At 39.2% G+C, this 23,626-nt stretch overlaps 1 protein-coding gene across 21 annotated transcripts in view; it reads left to right on the top strand.

Annotated features, from left to right (window-relative positions):
• Nucleotides 1-7,824: 7,824 nt before the first annotated feature.
• Nucleotides 7,825-23,626, top strand: part of CAPRIN2 (caprin family member 2) — a 42,160-nt gene continuing 26,358 nt past the window's right edge. For 12 of the 21 annotated variants that reach the window (XR_004351793.1, XM_032645882.1, XM_032645871.1 and 9 more), the window contains exons 1-5: nucleotides 7,904-8,037; nucleotides 9,181-9,446; nucleotides 11,421-11,483; nucleotides 18,752-18,838; nucleotides 22,645-22,719. Coding sequence is in view for 19 of the 21 variants with exons in the window: in XM_032645882.1 (XP_032501773.1) it covers nucleotides 9,195-9,446; nucleotides 11,421-11,483; nucleotides 18,752-18,838; nucleotides 22,645-22,719 (477 nt within the window). In the remaining 2 variants the exon portion in view is untranslated. Of the gene's footprint in view, nucleotides 8,038-9,180; nucleotides 9,447-11,420; nucleotides 11,484-18,751; nucleotides 18,839-22,644; nucleotides 22,720-23,626 lie in introns of those variants that run through there. The other 9 variants (XM_032645873.1, XM_032645884.1, XM_032645874.1 and 6 more) reach the window with 6 other exon arrangements.

Below are 23,626 nucleotides of genomic sequence, written 5' to 3' on the forward strand. Positions count from 1 at the left end.
TGCTGACAGTGGTCTCTGTGGTTTGGCCTGGATCACACCCCAGGCGTCCCTGCCTGTCTCTGCACAGCTAGACTGAATCTCTGCCATGATCTCATGCTAGGCTATGGTGTTGAGCGAGTGGGGCTGGGCATTCAGCCCTTCAGACTGGGAAGAGCAGTGAGGCAGTAGCCACCAGCACAAGTCTCTCTCAGCCCTGATTGTCCGCATGCAAGCACTCCTTGTGAGCAGAATCTAGTCTTCTCCAGGCCCTCTATTTGTCCAAGTAGATTTCCCAGCAGGCAAGGCAGCTCCCCAGGGTATGAGCCTGCCCATGTGGAACTTCTCTTTCTTACAGATCCCTCCCAGGGGCACCAGTCCGTCCTGATGCCCCTTTTTCCCTCGTTCTACCTCTTTATGCGGAGATCTTTCTTGTAGCTTTAATTGTATAGGAGCACTTCTGCCAACTTTCAGTTGGTTTTCTACATGTGTAAATATATATATATTTATTTATATATATATTTTTTTTTTTTTTTTTTTTTTTTTTTTTTTCGGTACGCAGGCCTCTCACTGTTGCGGCCTCTCCCGTTGCGGAGCACAGGCTCTGGACGCGCAGGCTCAGCGGCCGTGGCTCACGGGCCCAGCCGCTCCGCAGCATGTGGGATCTTCCCGGACCGGGGCACGAACCCGTGTCCCCTTCATCAGCAGGCGGACTCCCAACCACTGCGCCACCAGGGAAGCCCTGTAGATGTATTTTTGATGTGTTTGCGTGGGGAGGTGAGCTCCATGTCCTCCTGTCAGCCGTCTTGGTCTTCCTCCCTCTAGTGGCTTATTAAAAGTAATGGACCAGATGCTCCAACGCTTATATCACCCTAATGGCCTGATGGCTCTGAAAGCCTTCGGCTTTAATCAGCTTTTTGACTGCAGCAGGCTCAGGAGATTCCATGATCTCCGGTAGCCAATTCTCTCTTCTTCCATGGTCTGGCCTTCTTTCTTGTTTCTCCTCTGTGTCTTCAAATCTCTCTCCTCTTATAAAGACCCCAGTCATTGGATTTAGGGCTCATCCTCATCCAGTATGACCTCATCTTAACTTGATTATATCTGCAAAAACCCTATTTCCAACTAAGGTTACATTCATGGGTTTTGAGGGTTAGTTAGGACTTCAGCATATCTTTTTTTTTTTTTTTTTTTTTTTTTTTGCGGTAAGTGGGCCTCTCACTGCTATGGCCTCTTCCGTTGCGGAGCACAGGCGGCTCCGGACGCGCAGGCTCAGCGGCCATGGCTCACGGACCCAGCCGCTCCACGGCATGTGGGATCTTCCCGGACCGGGGCACGAACCCACGTCCCCTGCATCAGCAGGTGGGCTCTCAACCACTGCGCCACCAGGGAAGCCCCAGCATAACTTTTTGATGGACATAAATCAATCCATAGCATCAAACCACTCACCCATTTAAAGTGTACAATTCAATGATTTTTAGTATATTCACAGAATTGTGCAACCATCATTACTATCAACTTTACAGCACTTTAATCCCCACAAAGAAACCATGTATTAGCAGTCACTCCCCATTTCCCCCTAGAAATTCCCCCAAGCCCTAGACAACCAACTAATCTACTTTCTGTCTTTATAGATCTGCCTATTCTGGACATTTCATATAAGTGGAATAAAACAGTATGTGGCCTTTTATGTCTGGCTCTTTTCTTGTAGCATGTTTTCAAGGTTCATCCATGCTTTTGCATGTATCAGCACTTCATCCCTTTTTATGCTTGAATAATATTCCTTTGTATGGGTATACCACATTTTATTTATCCACTCATCAGTTGATGGACATTTGGGTTGTTTCTAATTTGTAGTTATTTGAATAATGCTGCTGTGAAATTTTGTGTTCAGATTTTTGAGTGGGGATATGTTTTCATTTGTCCTGAGTATATATATATATATATATATATATATATATATATATATATATGACTATATACTTGGAATTGCTGGGTCATATGGAAGCTGTATGTTTAACTGTTTGAGGAACTGCCAAACTGTTTTCCAAAGAGGGTACACTATTTTACATTTCTGCCAGCAGTGCACGAGAATTCCAACCAATTTCTCCACATCCTCAACAACATTTGTTATTATCTGTCTTTTTGATTATAACCATTCTAGTAGGTGTGAAGTGGTATCTCACTGTGTTTTGATTTGCATTTCCTTGACGACTAGTGATGTTGAGCAGCTTTTCAGGTACTTATTGGCTATTTGTATATATTTTTTGCAGAAATGCCACATCAGATTCTTTACCCATTTTTAAATTGGTTTTTAAAAAATTATTTAGTTGTAGAGTTCTTTGTATATTCTTATATAAGGAATAAAGATGCAGACGTAGAGAATGGACTTGAGGACATGGGGGGGGGAAGGGGAAGCTGGGACGAAGTGAGAGAGTAGCATTGATATATATACACTACCAAATGTATAATGGATGGCTAGTGGGAAGCAGCTGCATAGCACAGGGAGATCAGCTCGATGCTTTGTGACGACCTATAGGGATGGGATAGGGAGGGTAGGAGGGAGGCTCAAGAGGGAGGGGATATGGGGACATATGTATACATGCAGGTGATTCACTTTGTTGTACAGCAGAAACTAACACAACATTGTAAAGCAATTAAACTCCAATAAAGATGAAGAAAAAAAAAGAGATAACCAGAAAAAACTATAACATTGTATATATATAATATAATATATATTGGTGATATAAGTATCTTATCAGGTATGTGATTTGAAATTATTTTCTCCAGTTCTGTGAACTGTCTTTTCATTTATTTGATGGTGGCCTTTAAAACACAAAAACTTTTCAGTTTTGATGAAGTCTAATTTATTTATGTTTTTCTCTTTTTGCTGTGCTCAGTGTCACATGTAAAAAGATAGAACTCTTTTAAGATGTATTGCTTATTAAAGATGAGTAATTAATTTATGTGAGAAATTCTGAGGTAACAATATGATGGTGGATAAAAAGTAGTTTTTCAAGTGACAAAATAACTTGTGCTATTTTAGGCTTTCTTTTAGGGTAACTTTTTCATGTTTCATTTAGGATTCTTATCCTTTTATGGGGGGAAGAATTATACAGATTACCATTTATTCAAATATTTATTATTATATATTATTTTTGTGGTTCCATTTGGACAATTAACATGTCTGTTAAATAATGAGGTATCTAAGTGATACTTCAAGTAAAGTGTTATTTATTGTTTTTCTAATTTCTAACTTGTTCACAGGAAAGTAAAAAGAAGATAAGTAACATCATACAAAATTCTAGCACTCAAACCTAACTCAAAGTTAAAATTTGTTTTAATAAAAAGATGTGTACCACATTTTAAGTGAAAATGACTGAATTGCCAAATGCGTTTAGTACATTCTTATTTTTGTAAAAAGATTATATAGATATTTGCTTGGAAATAAAGTCTGGAAGGATGTAAGCAAAAAATTAAGAGTAGTATTTTTCATGTTTTGGGGAAATTTCTTGGGTCTACTTTGCTATCTAAAATAAACATATGTGGGAATCCTCCAGTGGTCCAGTGGTTAGGACTCCACACTTTCATGGCTTGAGGGCCCAGGTTTGATCCCTGGTTGGGGAACTAAGATCCCACAAGCCACGTGGTGCAGCCAAAAATAAAATAAAATATTTTAAAAATAAATAAAATAAACATATGCTATAAAAATAAAGAGGAAAATATCTTCTAGCCTTTCCATGCATATTTAAAATGAAATATTTTACAAAATCACAACTGTATTCAATGTCTTATGTTATTATCCTGCCTTTGTTTATTTTGTATAACATCATGCCATTGAATATTATTTTAAAAGATTTGTGCTGCTTGAATTATAATTCATGGGTTAGAGTCTCCTTGTTTAGCTATTTCCCTACTTTGCCTAGGTTTTTGTTTACAATTTTTTGTCACTTAAAAAAGGCTGTGATTAGCATTTTTATAAATAAATTATTGTCTGCATCTCTCATTATTTCCATAGGGGAGATTCCTAATATAAGGGCTATTGGATCAAAAGATATGACTATTTTACAATGTCTTATTCAATAAATTCCTTTGAAGGGGACTTCCCTGGCAGTCCAGTGGCTAAGACCCAGCGCTTCCACTGAAGGGGGCACTGGTTCAATCCCTGGTTGGGGAACTAAATCCTGCATGCCACTCTGTGTGGCCAAAACATAAAAAGAAATTCCTTTGACGATACAGTAACACTAATTGCTTATTCTTGTGCTTCTAGTTTTGTCAGTGTAATTCTGTTTCTACCCTTTATTCACTATGGAAGCAGCAAGGAAAAGGGTTGAAGCTGCTTGGAATGCACTTTGCACTAGTGGGCAGGAGACCTTGATTCTTTAGGTCCTCAGAAAACTCCCAAGCGTCCAGAAGCTTTATTTACCTTATCTTTAAAATAAGGGGAGAGGTTTCACAGCCCTAAGATTCTCTAGTTCTCCTCAGGATACCAGGAGAAATGCTGGGCTTCACACTGTTGGAAAAGAAGCACATGAAATACCTCAGCAGAGGATATGACTTTTCACAAATGAAATGAAGTCCTTAATGACACCATTAAGCAGCTATTATTGTCTTTCTCTTAGAGCTGAAGGAACTGAAGCCCAGAGAATTTAGGTAACTTGCCTAAGATCACTGTGAACCAGTAAGAATCAAATCCAGGTGTGTGTGGTTCCAAAGTCTGTGCTGTTGACCCTTTACAATGATTTCAAAGTTGGACACAAATAGTATTTTTATGCTCTTGATATTATTATTATTATTTTTGTGGTACGCGGGCCTCTCGCTGTTGTGGCCTCTCCTGTTGCGGAGCACAGGTTCCGGACATGCAGGCTCAGTGGCCATGGCCCACAGGCCCAGCCGCTCCGCGGCACGTGGGATCTTCCCGGACCGGGGCATGAACCCTTGTACCCTGCATCGGCAGGTGGACTCTCAACCACTGCGCCACCAGGGAGGCCCGCTCTTGATATTATTAACCACACACACATTCACAAGTTCTAAACTGATCATTTCTCTCCAAAGAACTTTTACTTCAAAGGGACTTACTGGTGAAACACTGTTAATGTATTAATTCCAATACCATAAAAATAGTTGAAACAAAACCTCTGGGAATGTGGTGCTATAATTTCATGAAATAATAAGCCCACAAAAATATTAACCTTAGAAACTATAAGAATTCTGTTATAATGCTTCAAAGAATTATGGCAAATTTTTTTTTTCTAACTGAAGGCTGTATTGGTCAGTCCTTCACTTACATAACTTTCTCTCCTCAAGTATTTGAAGAGACACTCAATGAATCTGAAAATATGTGAAAGTGCAATATTTTAAAATAATTTTACTATGTTATCTGTTCCCTGAGAATCTTTCTTAGTCTTTTCTTCCTTCCTTCCTTCTCTTCCTTCCTCCTTCCCTCCCTCTCTCTCTCTTTCTTTCTCCTCTCCCCACCTTTTTGTGGCAACACTCCAGAAAGCCTTGTAGAACCAAAGAGAAGCAGATTTCTATCACTGGTAACAAAATATACAAGATAATTTCTCATATCTCCACTCATATGCTACCAGCTTCAACATCCTTTGGTGAATTAATCTTTCCAGCTTCAACAATACGTAGCTACATTAATTTTAAGTGACTACAGCATAACCATTCCTATAGGAACCATGCATTTGCTAGACAATGCATATTTAAAACCTTCACATTTTCAAGGTATGCAAAGTTCAGCTGGTTTTACAGAAATGAGATGATCCATTATAAGTCTTCAGTACTTTTGTTTTTCTATTTTGAGTTTGTTGTTTTTGCTATTTATTCCTGCAGGTTTTATTGAATTCCCACTCAGCTCCATGAGGGCAGGGGCTATATTTGTCTCACTCAACATTGTACCCAACACATATCTGGTGCCCAATAAATATTTGGTTTTCTCCCCAGCTTTACTGAGATATAACTAACATAACAAAACATATTTGTTGAATGAATGTATTCTTTCCCCATTGATTTGAAACAACTTTTAAAATCACATTTAAATATAGTAATTTGTTGCTAAGCTTAGAGGTGGCTATCCACAAATACTGCCTCACTGTTGGCAAGGCAAATCAAGGTGTAGAAAATAGGGAGTGGGGGAGGGGAAAATAAAGACAAGCCCTAACAAGTAAAAATTGAGGGGGCACGTGCTTTCAAAATAAACTGAATTCATTGGCTTTAAAGATCTTTTCTAGCAGGAAAGATTTTTTCTGAATCACCTTTTTCATTTTTTTCAGAAAACATCACTGCAACATTATCTATAAGGTACAATCTCCTACAAATGTTATGCTGTGCTTATACAGATGGTACCTTACCAGACTTGAAATTTAATTATGTTTGCTTTTGCATCCTTGATTCATTTTCTGAAATATGTTGGGAAATAAAACTGTATAGATTTATTCAGAATTATTCCATTTAGTGGAATATTTAGGATCTATGGCTAGATCTATATGACCCAAGGAATAGTTTATTATTGGTCAATTACAAGGCAAACATTTAATGATTAATATGTCTGAAATACCATTCTGAGGTTCGCTATTAGTTCAGGCTACAACAGGCATAATCTGTGCTGTAACTTTGAGCCTGCTCATTGATCCAAAAGTGTGTCCTTCACATTTTTTTTTTAACTTTGTCCACTTTTTTGCTTCCTCCTCTCACGTTAAGCAGCTTCTGCTCTATCTCTGGTTGTAAACAACGAATCAAATGGACAGTGTAGTATTTGTCTGACCCTCAAGGTCACATATGGGATTCAGAGATTCAAAGCTAAAATGAAACATTAAGGTACAATAGGTTACCAGAGAAGGAAAAGAACACAGATAAAAACTGGCAAAATACTGTATCAAGAAATGTTAAAAAACATGATAATTTTTGTGTAGCTTTCCCCAACACTTTTTAAACTGGACTTTGGTTTCCTTGATTATACTTCTGATTTTTCTCTGTTCTTCTCTTGCTAGTCTAAATAACTTTTATCAGAGCCCCAAGGACAGGACCTAAAACAATTCTATTTGGTGTAATAGCTGGACACATGGTAGGCATTCCTGTTTTTCTTTTCTTTTTTTTCCCCTCTTATTCTTTTGGTATGAGAAACACCATACCTTCCTTCAGAAACACTGATGTATTTCCAGCCTTTTCTCTTAATGTGATGCAACCTTACTAAGATTTTTATCAGCTTTTTCTCTGAGTGACAACGAATTAATCTGTTTCAAAGCAACAAATGACACAGCCTAAATAAAATCTTGTTACTGACGGTTGCGGAGTCACCCACTCCATTTTTATGGCAACGCTGGTTTGGAGCATTTTGCTCATACGTGCTGTCCTTTCTGAGGAAACTGTGATTTTTTCCCCATCGTACTGTGAAGGATAGAATCTGGGGGTCAAAGGCATCCCTGCATTTCAAGAGTGCCCACCTCAACCACCAGAGGCTCAAGCTCGGTTTAACTGGCAATTCCACAAAGGGCTCGCTGCGCTTTTCGAGTGATTGAAATCACCTGTTCAAGGTCGCACATCCAATTGTTACTGGATGCAATCATCAAGGTCGGGTAGGGCTGCGGGGTCTACGGCCCGCCAGCTCCTGGCGGCGACTCAGCAGGCCCACCTGGTGCCCCGCAATCTGCGCAATCGCTGGGAGAACGCGCCCTCTCGCGACCGACTTCGCGCCGCAGCTGGGCCTGGCGCAAACGCCCCCCGGGCGGAGGCCGGCGGCTGCAGGACCTGGGAACCGGAAGGAGGAGGCGGCGGCGGCCCGAGGCTGGGAGAGCGGGTGGGGGCGGGGCGCGCCCATATAAGCCCCGTGCGGGGTTGAGGGCGGGCCTAGGTGAGAGCGGCTAAGTCGGCGGAGCGTCCGGCGCCGCAGACCCGGCCTGCGAGGCCTGGGACGGGAGAGGGAGGAGACTGGAGGAGGAGACGGGAGTGCGGGGTGGCGCTGGTCCACCTCCGTAGCTCTCCTGGCTCCCGCCGGCTTTCGAAGGCGGGCCCGTGCTGCGGCAGCGGCGGCGGCAGCGGCCTTGGCGGCCTGCGGAGGTGAAGCCTGGCTGCCGCGGCCTGGGTCGGCGGCGCGGGGTCAGGTGGCCGGCCCGCGTGGGTGGGCAGGGTTGGGCGGCCGCCGCCGTGAGTGCAGGGGCGGCTTGGCATCCTCGGGGCGGGGCCCTGGAGGGCAGGTGGCCCGTGCGTCTTACTGCAGGTCGGTCTCCTAGAGGCACCTGCAGAAGTGGCCCCGGCCGTGTGCTTCGGCGTCCGGAGGACTGTGGGGAGGGCGGGGGTCGCTGCCTTCGGGGTGCCGAGGGCCCGTCGCGTAGAAGCGCCTCTCGCCCGGGCCCTGCAGGGGCTTGGGATCCGCGCCGGCTGCCTGGGGCCTGTTGTGCCCTTGCTTTGGGGATGCTCCTCAAGGGGAGTGGGGGGAATAGCGCTGATGCGCGGGGGTGGAGGGGGAGCTAGGGTCACGGTCGGGACGGTGTAAGACTCGCCAGGATGAGCCCTTAAACCGGTTGGATGTGAGTGGTTATCGATTAGTCTAAACAAAACTGAACACCAACTCGGGGCGGTCGCAGCTTCACAGAGTACCTCGCTCTAAATGTCCAGTAGTGACGGACTTGCCTTATAGGCCCCAGAGCAATCAGAGGGAAGTTAGCATTCTTGTTCAAGAAGTTTCTCTTCACTTAGTGAATGAGAGCTCTAAAAGAATTGTGTGTGTTCGGGATTTCCTTTTAAAAGTCGTTGTTAGTGATTGGGGTCGGGGCTGCTGGTGGTAGAGAGTTTCGAATGGCTGCCTTGTCCCGATGGAGAAGGCTTATTTTTTGTGTGTCATCACTTGACCATAGAAATTATTCAATATGTGGATTGCCCTCAGCTCTGAAGCCACTGCTTGATTAGCGGCTCTTCCTCCCTGTGTGGGAAATTGAATTTCTGGAAACGTCCCCCATATTGTAGATTTTTGCCTACGTAAGGGCGCCAGTGCGTGGCACTAATTGCCTTCAAGGTAGTGAAATGGAAGTGTGGTATTTAAAGCATCATTAGGTTTTGAGCTCACTTCTGTGGAAGAGAATTTTGAGGGCGTGGGTCTAGACTTTTCAGGGAATTTAAAGCCTCTAGTCGTAATTGACTTTTTTTTTTTTTTTTTTTTGCGTAATTGACTTTTATACTTGGTTTTTTTCTTCCCTCTTTCAGCCTCATCTGTTTCAATGGTGCAACTCTCTTCATCTCCTTTTGGTTACCAGTCACCTTCAGGCCATTCGGAGGAGGGAAAGGAGGGGAATATGAAGTCAGCCAAGCCCCAAGTGAACCACAGTCAGCATGGGGAAAGCCAGCGGGCCATGAGCCCCTTGCAGCCTGCTCTCAGTTCTGCTGCCTCTCCTTCCCAAGCATATGAGACATATATTGATAATGGACTCATATGCCTTAAACACAAAATCAGAAACATCGAGAAAAAGAAGGTAACTTTTTTTTTCCTCCCAGCCCTGTATATGCACCATCTTAAATAAGGGTTAAGGAACTGGCATTTTTGCTTTCTATCGGGGCTCATAGGTATTCTTCCTAAAGATTTTTTTCCTAAAGATTTAAGTAACCTTGAGATTTAGCTGGCTAAAATGTACAAGTGGGCTAAATATTGGCTATATTAAACACTTTCTGTTTGATTTGTCAGAATAACTGAATAAAAATATTCTTCATGGTAAAATTATCATGGATGCTACTGTTGAAATACTTGAAGAGCTGGCTACTTTACGTCAGATTAATTCCTTGAGTGTAGTATTAATGTTTCTTTTCATAAATGAGTAATAGTCTGAATTTTTTAGCTTGTTTTCCTTGTGACTTTCTGCAGCAGTTGATATTGCAGTATAGCTGCTGCAGTCTTTGGAAGCTTTAAATGATGGTAGAGCCAGAAAATGTTTTAGCACTAATTTTTGTGTTGCTAGGTGATCATTTAAGATTGGTAGGTGAAAGCATTGTAGAGAGCCTTGTGAAGTTACTCAGGGTTATAATCAGCCTAACGTTACAGTAAATGCTGATGTAAAGATCCAAATCATTCTTCATTTCCTGAGTCATGTAGCCTGTGAAACAGTACTGCACGCAGCTTTGTTGTGTCATGATTCTCTTTTGCTTGGGATAGTAAGGTGAGTTAATAACTATCTGGACCTAGGAACTCTTAAATATTTTTATGCCAAGACCTAGTTAAACCCTAGGAAAGTTGCTTTTAATGGAGGAGGGTGAAGAAAATTTTAAGAGTCTGGTTGACTCTTTTTTCCTCCCCCTTCTCCCCTCCCTTGGCCCCCCCCAACACACACACTAGGAAGGTAGTGAAGAAGAGCCAGTTACTAGTAGCTTCTCTGTAGCCCTAGCTCTCACCAGTTGTCTTTTGAATGCATGCAGTTGATCACAAGTGTGATGAGGTGAGTGTGCCTGGGTCAGCACAAATTCCCTGCCACTGTGGGAAATTAGTCAGAGCAGGATCTATTGATAGAGACTCATTAATGTCTTACCCCAGGTGGAGGAACTACATATATATGTATAATTATGCTCTTCAGTTTAACTATAGTGCCTCTTTAATTGTGAATACCAATCTGGTCAGTACTTATACATTTGTTTCAAGCTTCTGGAAGAGCATTTTAAAGCTATCCAGCCAATATGGAAGGAGCCTAAACATTGCTTTTAGAATACCATAAAGGGTCATGTCATTATTATGTGGACAATAAATGCAGTTAATTTGTCATCTATTTACTTAAATATCAAATTTTATATGAAAAATAGCTGCAAGTTGAGGCTACTATAATTCTAGAAAAGAAGTATTTTACATTTCTGTACTTCCATTAGGAAGTTTCCTATGGAACAAATGCCTACATAATTCAACAGGTAACAGTTTCAGTATGAGGTTAGAGTAGGACTTCTCAGTCTCAACACTATTGACATTTTGGGCTGGATAATTCTTGCTTGTGGGGGGCTGTCCTTTGCACTGTAGGATGTTCAGCAGCATCCCTGGCCTCTACCCACAAGACGCCAGTAGCACCTTCTTCCTCCCTCCCATCCCCCAAGTTGTGATAACCAAAAATGTCTCCAGACATTGTCGTATAACCTTGGGGGACAAAATTGCCCCTGATTGAGCACCACTGGGTTAGGAGCATATGATTGATTAAATCCCTGTGTGTCACGTAGTCTAATTATAGAGGCCATTAAGAGAAAAAGGTTTTATTACTGCTTAACTTTTGTAATTCCAGACTAATGTTGATTGTGTGTAATATTTTTTTCCCTGACTGGAACTCACCTACAATTTCTGCTTGCCTTGTAGTAAAATGTTATTCTTACAGATTGATAGCTAACTTCAAGAACTTTGTTTTCATAAGGAACAGTCTGGTATTTAGTTTGTTTCAGAATTTTATATCAGGTTGTAGTAGATACAAGTTTCTCTTTTGTAGCTCAAACTGGAAGATTACAAGGATCGCCTGAAAAATGGAGAGCAACTTAATCCAGACCAGTTGGTAAGTGGTTTGTGATCCTTTGGCCAGACCTACTGATTTTCTTTTCTTAGTAAAACTCTAGATGAATTTGAGGGAGACCAAAGATTTGATAGGCTAAAAAAGAAGAGTGAGAATCCACTGGATTTTTCAAAGACTTTGTCTTCACCTATTAGATCTCATAGCTTTGACTTTACTTCTTTTGCACTAGTAGATGGTGTACGGATGGGTGTGTGTGTTGTCAAATAAGAGGGAAAATGTAGACTATCACTAAGAGTTAACGTATGGATTTAAATTAACCTTTCACTAGAGTGCACTAAAGGAGAAGAGCAGGGAATCATCTAGCTTTCTACTTTTCTAAACCTAACATCTCTCTGCTCTGAAATATAAAAGAGTATTTACTACAGCTTGCCTTGGTTTTCTCTAGTTGCTTCCCTCTAATTCCTTTGATGGTTTCTCCCTGCTTTTCTATCCTGAATTGCCATGTTCCTTCGCAGGAGGCATGTTTATCTGATAGATAGATGTTGGGCCTTTTTTTTTTTTTTTTTAAATCTTACTATAACTATTTACTATTTACCACATTTAAAAATATTGTTTACCTTGCCCATGGTATACCTGGTAATTGCAAATTTTACCTTGCCCATGGTATACCTGGTAATTGCAAATTTTACCTAATATGGTGAAGGAGAGTTTTTGCAATATGGAAAATTTAAAAGATGCTTTATTGATGTTTGCCATTTTGACCTGATCACATCTCCTGGCTAAGATGGGGACAAAATTAATCTAAAACTTATTCGATCTAGCTTGTAGATCTATTGTCTTTTATCTTTTTTAACTAAAATTTTTGGTTGTGAATCATAGGTCCTGGTATTCAAGGGCTTTTCCCTTGCCATATGGGCTGTTCTTCACTGACCTCGAATTTTTGTGATGTAGTAAATTACAGTTTTGCTGAGGCACAGATTTGAATTGTCTGAGCTCCGAGAATGATGGGCTTAGATAGCTGGTGAAAGGACTTAGCTGGACATTTCAGTGTTTCAACATGGCTTTGTTTTTAAGTAGTCATGGTATATTCGATAACTTTTAAAGTGATGAAACTTCCCTTTGTGTAAATACCCTTGGAGGAAATGTTCTGTTACAGTAGTGTTTTTGACTTTGGGGAAACATAGGGGATGGGAGTGGGGAGGTTGGTGGTTCTCATGATAGCTCTGTAAGAAATGTCGAGGATATGCTGTATTTCAGAGCTCCAGCCAGGTAAACTTTAATCTCAGCATTTCATTACTGCCTTCACAACTACATGTTGCTTCTATAGTATTAATTTAGATTTCTTGAGTAATGTCCTGACACATGCCAAATTTATATTGCCAATAGATGAGTCCTCTCAACTCTAGATTCTTACGTCCAGTTGTCTTTGACATCTTTGACTTCATTTTGCTTCCCAGAACCTGTTCCTCCTTTAACCTTCACTATGTCAGTTAATGGCTTGATGAATTAGAAGGATGGAGTTGCCCAAAACCTTGGAGAATTTCTCGTTTTTCTCCTCATACCTCATATCTAGCCCATCAGCAAGTCTGGTCAATTCTGCCTTCAAAATAAATCCAGAAACAGACCATTTCTCATAAATTCTGCTTCTGCCTTCCTGTTCCACACCACATCGCCTTTCATCTGCATTACTGTAACAGCTTCCTCACAGGTTTTTCTATTTCTGCTCTCTCTCCAGTCTATTCTTAACATAGTAGCCTCAGTAATTCTTTTCAAATACAAGTCAGATGGTCATTCCTCTGCTCAAAAGTCCCTCCCTGTTGGTTCCCATCATGGTGGCAAAATGTCCTATAAGGCCCTATGGAATGCGCTCCCCACTTCCTTTTACATCTTTATTGCATTTCCTGCACTTTTCTCTCTTGCTGGCTTCATCCCAGCAACACTGGCCTTCTTGGTGGTCCTCAAACATCCCAGCCACACTTCTACTTCAGGGCTTTTGCATTTGCTCTTCTTACTGCCTGGGATGCTTTTTTCCCAGATGTCTAAATGGCTCCATTCCCAATCTCCTTCAGCTTTTTATTTGAAGGTCATCTTAGTAACGCATGTCCTGACAATACCATACCTCCATTCCCCCATTCACACTCTTTTGCTCCTTTCCTTGCTTTAATTTTCTTAATAAAAGTGCTTCTCTGACAAACTGTAAGGTTTTATCTCTCCTTCTCTTACACTGTAAGGTCCATTAAAGTAGAGATTTTGTCTGTTCACTGTTGTTTTCCTAGTACTTAGAATGGTTTATAGTATATGGTAGGCATTTAAATATGTATTACATATAGGTTTACTAAATATAAAATGATTGAATGTTAGGTTTTTAGGTGTGATTAAGTATATAGTTAGTGGTACTTTTGAGAAATAACATCTCATACAAGGAATATATACTTAAGGTAGAAATTTAGAAAATGCAGATGAGTCAGAAGAAAAAAAATCTATAATCTGACCCCTCAGAGAACTGTTGTCAGTAGATAGTACTTAATTTAAAAGCTCTAAGTTTAGTTTTTAAAGTTGCAAGTAATTCACATAGTTTAGAAATCAGGAAATATTAAAAAAGATACAGTTTTTCTTTCACCCTGTCCTTCCTCTGTTCATTTCTCATCTTACAAAATAATGATTCTAATAGGTTACTTTGTATTTGTCCATAGTTTCTTGAAGCCTGTATACAGTTTAGCTTAATATAGATACTTCTGGGGACTTTATTTTTGCTTTTTTTCTTAGTGTACTTTATTTTTTGGGCAGCTTTAGAAATTGAGCCGACAGTAGAGAGAATTCCTGTATACCCCTTGACCCCACCACACACGCACAGCCTTCTCAGCTGTCACCATTCCATACCAGAGTAGTACATTTGTTACAGTTGAACCTACGTTGACACATCATCATCAAAGTCCATAGCTTACATTAGGGTTCAACTCATTCTGTGGGTTTTGACAAATACGTAATGGCATGTATCCATTGTTATAGTAACACACAGAATAGTTTCACTGCCCTAAACATCTGTGCTCTGCCTGCTCATCCTTTATTAATATGGTGTCAGTGTTTCCATAAAACTTTAAAGTTTGGTTGAAATGCTCTCAAACTGTCAGCCTGGTTCTTTTTTGGGTGGGAGTGCTTTGAAAATATTCTCCATTTTTTCTTTGAAAATTGATCTGTTTAGATTTTTATTGTTTTTGGAGTCAACTTTTTAAAACTTTTCCTTGAAAATCACTAATATTTCATCCAGTTTTAAAAAATTATTGCAAAGATTGGGACAAAGTAATTATTTATAAAAGCCTATTTCTGTATTACTTTATTTCTAACTTTGTGTGGTTGTATTTCCTTGTTTACTCAATTAAGTTAGTGAGTATCTTAAAAAAATTCTTTTTTAAAGCCAGCTTTTATTTTTTCTCTCCTACGCCTTTTATCTTTTTGCTTTCCTTTGGTTTATTTGCTTCATTTTCTATCTTTAAGCTGAGTGCTTAATTTGTCCTCCCCACCCCCACCAACCTATATGTATTTAAAGCTGTGACTATTACTTCAAGCACTGCTTTGGCTGATACTATAGATTTGATTTGATACTGTTTTCAGTATTGTTGGCTAGAAATTTTGTAATTCAGTTTGTATTTCTTCTTCGACCCAACAGCTATTTGTAATATTGTAAATAAAGCTTTCTATGATCTGCGTGATTATATGTGCCTAGCTAATGTAACCTCTTTTGGTAGTAACTTAAGTAACCTGTTGGGACTAAGCTATAGACTTCTGAGATTTCACTATTGCTAACATAAACTTAGATTTCTCCTTTAAAATAGTAAGAAAAGTGTCTTAATGAAGTTTTTTAGAGTCCCATTTGTAACTTTAATGTCTATTTTGATTCAGGTCTGGATTTGAAACGGAAAACCGAGACTCAAGTGAGTGCTTGAGCAAAAGGCAAGGGTACTTGATGCTTTCAGCTGCTATCCCTGTAGTCTAGGTCAGAGCTTTTGGGAGCTGGTACCAAGATAGTGGCAGAGGGGTTTGAATAAAGTAGTTGGATTTGAGAGGTAAAATCAACATAGCTTGGTACTGTGTAGGAATAGAGAGAAGAACCAAGAGTGGTTTCCAGGTTTCTGGCTTGACCAGTTGGGTGGATGGCAAAACCATTTATTGGGCTTGGAAACACCGGGAGAGAAGAATGTTTTGGGAGGATGGGATAAAGAGCTCAATTTTGGACCATTGATTTTAATGTGCCTGTGAAACATTAAAGGGTGAGATATCTAGTAAGTATTTATGAGAAGGTCTGGAGCATAGAGAAGTTTAGTCTACAGATATATCACCTGTATGGCTGCTAATTGAAGCCATGAGAAAAGATGAGACTATCACGGGTGAGAGTATAGAAAGCAGAAAAGAAGCGTAAGAATGCTAAAGAAATCTGACATTTCATGTTTGGATAATAATATTGATAGTGGCTAAAAATATTGATAGTGAACTTACTTTCGGGCCAGGCATCATTCTCAGTGATTTATAAACGTGAAATCATTTAAATTGCACATCTCTGTGATGTAGGTCCTATTATCTTTATAAGTGCTTAAAAACTGAGGTGAGAATAGTTAATGGAAAAATTGCCGGTAAATAAAAAGCTGGAGAAATGGGAAGTTAGTGTTACAAAAGAACAAGGGATCTTAGTAGAGCAGGAGGATGCCTTTATGTTGAAGTCTTCTGAGAAGTTAACCAAAATGAGAGCTATACAAGATGCATAGGTTTAAAGGATGGGACTGACATCGCTGACTTTAGCCAGGACAGTTCTGGTGGAATGGTGGAAACAATTCAGGTTGATAAGGGCTGAGGAGGAAATGGAAACTGTGTAGGCATTTTTGATATATGTCTGAGACTGGAAGGATGTGGTTGCCAGAAAGGCACTTTTTATTTTTCTTATTTAGGTTGGGGGAGACTTGAACTTGTTAAATGCTGGTTTCAGCATCAACAGACAGGGAGAGGCTCAAGACATTAAAGAGGGAATCAGAGTAAGATCTCCCATGAAGGCAGAATTGAATAGGATCCAGGGCACAGGTGGAAGGACATCTCCTCCACTATATAAAGAAAGAGAGAAAGAAAGGATGGATCCACATTTGATGATGGGAAGTCGAGGTAGTTCCCACTTGATTTTGCTTTTCTTGAGTCAAAGTTAATACCATTTGGGAGTAGATATGAAGCGGTATTCCTTTTTAGTTTTACATCCCTTTGAGGACTGTATGATATGATTTTTTATCTGTGCATTCTTGGTTCTATATTTGGAAGGCCTCTCTACCTGTTTTATTAAGAAATATGTAGTCCAACCAAAGTATTGCACGTAAGTTACAATGCATAATAAAGCAAGTGTCAGAACCCACTGCTCAACCCAAATAGTATATTACCAACAACACTGAAGCTCCTTTGCAGAACTCTCTTTCCTGTAACCTGACCTTGAACTTTTTCCCCCTCATTCCCTTCCTTTTGTTTTAACAGGACTAATTTGTTGTCCTTAAATCTGTTAGGGTTGCTTTTTTGAAACTTATGATAAATGTTATACTGTATATTCTTCAGTTTATCATTTTTACTCATTATGTTTAGGATTTTTATATTGATGCAAGTAGCTATATTTCATCTGCTTTTCTCTACTTAGTAGTCTGTAAATAGATGGATGTTTGAGTTGTTTATTTTTTGGCATTCTACTTTGATTGGTCTTGTATGTGTTACTGAGGTACAGGTGTAAGATTTCTTCAGGGTGTATACCTATCATTGGGTTGTAGGGTATACCCATAGTTAACTTCATAGTAAAAATGTTAAACTATTTTCCAAAATTATTGTACCAATTTATGCTAAGACAAGGAGTACACAGGAGTTCCTATTGTTCTGTACATTTATAAAGACGTAGTACTATCAGATTATTTTAAAAACAGCTTTATTGAGGTATCATAAATATAACATTAACCCCTTGTAAATGTACAATTCAATAATTTATAGTAAATTTGTAGAGTTATGCAGCTATCACAACAATCGAGTTTTAGAACATTTCTATAACCCCTTCAAGTTCTCTTTTGTGCCCTTATTTGCTTTCTATCTCTATAAATTTGGCTTTTCTGGATATTTCATATAAAATAAAGTCTTGCATCTGGCTTTTTTGACTTACCATTATGTTTTTGAGGTTCATCCATGTTATAGCATGTATCAGTAATTCATTTATTTTCATTGCTGACTAGAATTCCTTTGTATGGTTATAACACATTTTGCTTATCCATTTACCAGTTGCTGAATATTCGGATTGTTTTTATTTTGGGCTATAATGAATAGTGTACTATATAAATTTACTTACAGGTCTTTAAGTGGGCATATGTTTTAATTTCTTTTGGATAGATACCCAGAAGTGGAATATTATATTATTTTAACCATGGAGGCTTTGTAATATGCCTTTGTCTGATTGGACAAGTTCCCCATCTTGTTCTGTTTCATAATGGCCCTTTGAGGTAAAGTCCCACCAAAAAAATAGATAACTAATGAGAACGTGCTGTATAGCACAGGGAATTCTACTTCACTGTACAGTAGAAACTAACACAACATTGGAAAACAACTATACCCCAATTAAAAAACAAAACAAAACAGCCTACCCCTTCTCTAATTATCAACTTCGTTCATCTGTGAAATCTCAAAGAAAATTTTCCTCTTTAAATTTACAGGGAATTCCCTGGAAGTCCAGTAGTTAGGACTCTGCACTTTCACTGCTGAGGGCCCGGGTTCAATCCCTGGTTGGGGAACTATGATCCCACAAGCTGCACGGTGTGGCCAAAAAAAAAAAAAAAATATATATATATATATATATATATACAATATTTCTGTCACAATACTTAATTTGTCTGTTATAGGTAGTTATTTACAAGTCTTTCCTACCATAGTATACGTTTCTTGAGGTTGCTTTCATCTGTGTGATTCTCACTGTGCTACTTGTGTAATATATTTGTGTAGTGAATGAATATTGACAGAGGAATCCTATTGGCTCAGTGCTCTTAAAACCCACAGGCCTCTCTGACCTTAGACTTTATAGATAGTCAGCTTTATTATTAGTATGGTTCAGATTTCTAGCATAAACAATTGAATTTTTAAATTTAACTTTATGTAACTTCTATTAAATACTTTCTCCTTACTTTTTTTGAGTATGTATAGTAAATGGCTAGTTCCTAAAGTCTTAAATCTCCTCTGCTGTTATTAAGGAACTTATTTTGAGATATTTGTACTTAGAAGTTCACAGAATTGATTTTTTTTATCCTATTCGGTAGGAAGCAGTTGAGAAATATGAAGAAGTGCTACATAACTTAGAATTTGCCAAGGAGCTTCAGAAAACCTTTTCTGGACTGAGCCAAGATGTGAGTATGTTTTCTTTGCTTTTCCTAAAACGAACTTAAGCACTGACCTTGAAGAAAATATCAAGTGTCTGATAATGGTGTTTGGTTATTGTTCATCTCATTCCTGCTGATATTTTATCGGGGGAGGTGGGGTGGAGTATAGTTTCTGAAGAACTAGTGTTTTCAGGTTTCTAGAGTCTCAGCACAAATGTTATCTGAATATGAGGCATTGTGAATAAAGTGTTAGTTATCTAATGTGTATTATTTCACTGTGGAATTACGGAAATCATTGAGAAGGGGCATGAAAACTATTTTGACAGATAACATTTATTAAAGACGTTTTAGAATATAGGCTTGAAAATTTATATTACATAGGCTTGTAAGTTTAGCGTTATTGGTAGACTCTTCTTGAGAGCGTGGTAGTTATTACCAGGAAAATTTATGGTTCATCTTACATTTAAATAGCGTTAAGTCTGGTCCCACTGCTTGTTTCAGTTGCTCTGTGTTGGCAACTCAAACTTTTCTCTTCCACAGATTTAATCAGTAATTAATAGTGAAGTCTTAAGCATTCATTAATGAAGTATTCTTCATTGTTTTAGAATCTTAGTGTTAGATGGCCCTTGAAAGATCATGTTCTACCAATTGAGGAAATAATTTGGTAAATTCATTTCTGAGATGGGGAGCATGCCTCATAAGATAGTCTTTTCTACTTTTTGGATATTTTCTTGTTTGGCGAATTAAAATTCTCTTCTCCATTCCTGTGGCATCAAAAAAGAACAAATAAAAAAATAAAAACCCCAAAACATCATTCTGAAGCTGAAGACAGCTACCATCTTAATCCTTGTAAAATATAGTTCTGAGTTGCTCTCTTCTGGATGTCTGACTTAATTAACTTTTGAAAGGTATTGTGAAACCTAAAATAGTGTAGTATAGAGACATTTCCTTCTGTTTTCTGGATAATTCTGTTAATGCAAGTCTAAAATGATATTAGCTTTGTTATCCATAGCACACTTTAACTCGTGTTTACTTATTCATCACTTAATTATAATACTTTCTGTTAGTTTCACAGTTGTTAAATACTTCTAGGCTGTTTTAGATACAATACTTCTTTTTTTTTTTTTTTTTTCTTTTAGATACAATACTTCTAAGTCATTTTTTTTCTTGTGTGATTGATTCCCCGTCCCCCCACCCCCCCATATGTTAAGTTTATTTAGTTTTGGTCCATTGTGCTTAAATAAAAGATCTTTTATATCTGCCTTCTGGTTGGAGGTTTGAAGTATATTTTTATAATACTTAAAAATTTCTGTTAACTCTCTTTTCTGAGTTACCCTGTCAAATTTTCATTTTCCACTCAGGTGTTTTTTTTTCAATGTATGATGTTCTTTTTATTTACTTATTTATTTTTTACATCTTTATTGGAGTATAATTGCTTTACAGTGGTGTGTTAGTTTCTGCTTTATAACAAAGTGAATCAGTTATACATATACATATGTTCCCGTATCTCTTCCCTCTTGCGTCTCCCTCCCACCCTCCCTATTCCACCCCTCCAGGCGGTCACAAAGCACCGAGCTGATCTCCCTGTGCTATGCAACTGCTTCCCACTAGCTATCTACCTTATGTTTGGTAGTGTATATACGTCCATGCCTCTCTCTCGCTTTGTCACAGCTTACCCTTCTCCCTCCCCATATCCTCAAGTCCATTCTCTAGTAGGTCTGTGTCTTTATTCCTGTCTTACTCTAGGTTCTTCATGACATTTTTTTTTCTTAAATTCCATATATATATGTTAGCGTACGGTATTTGTCTTTCTCTTTCTGACTTACTTCACTCTGTATGACAGACTCTAGGTCTATCCACCTCATTACAAATAGCTCAATTTCGTTTCTTTTTATGGCTGAGTAATATTCCATCTTATATATGTGCCACATTTTCCTTATCCATTCATCCGATGATGGACACTTAGGTTGTTTCCATCTCTGGGCTATTGTAAATAGAGCTGCAATGAACATTTTGGTACATGACTCTTTTTGAATTATGGTTTTCTCAGGGTATATGCCCAGTAGTGGGATTGCTGGGTCATATGGTAGTTCTATTTGTAGTTTTTTTTTTTTTTTTTTTTTTTTTTTTTTTTTTTTTTATGCGTTACGCGGGCCTCTCACTGTTGTGGCCTCTCCCGTTGCGGAGGACAGGCTCCGGACGCGCAGGCTCAGCGGCCATGGCTCACGGGCCCAGCCGCTCCGCGGCATGTGGGATCCTCCCAGACTGGGGCACGAACCCGTGTCCCCTGCATCGGCAGGCGGACTCTCAACCACTGCGCCACCAGGGAAGCCCTATTTGTAGTTTTTTAAGGAACCTCCATACTGTTCTCCCCAGTGGCTGTATCAATTTACATTCCCACCAACAGTGCAAGAGGGTTCCCTTTTCTCCACACCCTCTCCAGCATTTATTGTTTCTAGATTTTTTGATGATGGCCATTCTGACTGGTGTGAGATGATATCTCATTGTAGTTTTGATTTGCATTTCTCTAATGATTAATGCAGTTGAGCATTCTTTTCATGTGTTTGTTGGCAGTCTATATTTCTTCTTTGGAGAAATGTCTATGTAGGTCTTCTGCCCATTTTTGGATTGGGTTGTTTGTTTTTTTGTTATTGAGCTGCATAAGCTGCTTGTAAATTTTGGAGATTAATCCTTTGTCAGTTGCTTCATTTGCAAATATTTAGATTTAAATCTTTTTTTAAACACCATCCATGTGCCAGGCACCTATGGAGGTTCACTTTTTTTTAATTAATTAATTAATTTTTGGCTGCGTTGGGTCTTCATTGCTGTGTGCGGGCTTTCTCTAGTTGCGGCGAGTGGCGGGGGGGCTACTCATTGTGCCTTCTCTTGTGGCAGAGCACGGGCTGTAGGTGCCTGGGCTTCAGTAGTTGTGGCGTGTGGGCTATAGAGCAGAGGTTCAGTAGTTGTGGCGCACGGGCTTAGTTGGTCTGTGGCATATGGGATCTTCCTGGACCAGGGTTGGTACCCATGTCCCCTGCATTGGCAGGCGGATTCTTAACCACTGCATCACCAGGGAAGTCCAAGGTTCACTATTTTTATAGCGAAGTACCTTCCAGCCTAGGAATTTGGGGGCTTTCTTTTTTAACTCTTTCATCAGACCTCTTCTATGGTAGCCTGTTTTGCAGTTTGTGTAACATTTTCTTCTTTCCCTTCAAACTAAAGTTGGAAGCCTTCAGCCCACCACATCTCTCTTTATCTTCCTGGTATGAGCTTTGTCCTTTGGGGATTTATCATTCTAAGTCATGATTCAGAAAATAAACTTTATGGTTCGGTGCTATTGGTTGACAGCAGTTTACTTCATATCTTCTTCTTTCTAAATCAGTTTTCAACTGAAAGAAGAGAAGTCACCTGATTTCTTAGTTTCCACATAAATAAGAATAGGCTGCTGTCAGTGGTTTTCATGACATCTGATTATGACGTAGGAGACAGCATGTTTCTTACTTGATACCTGATAGAATCGATAAATATTTGAGGTTCTGTCATGTGTCAGACTCTGTGCTGGGTACTAGTGATATACTGGTGAACAACAGAGGTATAGTCCCTGCCATAATGGAGCTGAAGCGTAAGGGGGATGCAGCTAAAGAAAAAGATAAGCATTTTATATAATAGATACTTTGATAGGGGAAGTTCAGGATGACCTGAGCCCATAAGAACACCTAATCCAACCCTGGGAGGTGGCCGAAGAGAGATCTGAGGTAATCATGTGATATAGTCCTGAAGATGTCCTCAGCACCAATTGCCTTTTCTTATACCACCATGAATCTGTGTCCAAGGGAATCCCACTGTCTTGGAGAGCTAGAATTGCCACCTCTATCGTCTTTCCTCCTCTCAAGCAGAAGCTGAGTTTGGTAAGTGTTATTGGTGTAAGTCCATATTAAGGTCTTGGAAAAAGCTTTTCTGAGCCTTTGCCGTCCTGAAGAAAATACCCTTGCCCACGTAACCCCCAACCAGTCCATTTCTCACTCTTAAAATTTTATCTTCAGCCATTGTCTCTTGTCCCTGGTAGTAGCACAAGTCATATTTATTAAGTTGCTTTCATACCCTGTAGAAAGGAATTAATAATGCCATAATGAATCTTTTTCCTGAGGTTTTATTTTTTTAAACCCCATCTTGATTAGGATTTATGAATGTCTCTTTTGTATAGTTTTAAATGTTGATGGTGAATCAAAGTACTTTAACTCATCTGTAGGAAAAATATAAAAGTTTTTTTTTGTTGTTGTTATCTTAATTTTCATACCTTGTAAAATACCCAGTACATTGGAAACATTACAAACAGAAAAACACCTATGGGGAGAAAAGACCTTTTGGGTTTCTCAGTGGAAATAGATGGTACTTTTTGTTATTGGTATTTTATAAATGAGAAGCCACTTTTGGGACCCATATATTATATCAGACTTTAAGGTATTACAGTTGTAAGCTTTAGAGTAGACTCAGAGCTGCTCAGTCTACACACACACACACACACACACACACACACACACACACACACGCATTTGAGGGAAAACTTACATTCCCCTAATTTTCCATGTGTGTTTCCATGACAAACTATTATGAAAATCTCTCTCAATTTTGCTTAAAAAAACCCCTGTTTGCTAAATAAGACATTTTATTTCTGTTTGGTTTTCAGTTCCTTATGCTTTAAGCAGTCTTCTTTGGTTGGTTGAAAATCAACCATTTTAATACTCTTCCCCTGGAACATAAGATTTAAAAAAAAACCCAAACTAAACTGAAGCATTTTCTTAAAATATTTAGCCT

The sequence above is a fragment of the Phocoena sinus genome, chromosome 10, assembly GCF_008692025.1.
Source record: "Phocoena sinus isolate mPhoSin1 chromosome 10, mPhoSin1.pri, whole genome shotgun sequence".
Taxonomy (NCBI): Eukaryota; Metazoa; Chordata; class Mammalia; order Artiodactyla; family Phocoenidae; genus Phocoena; species Phocoena sinus.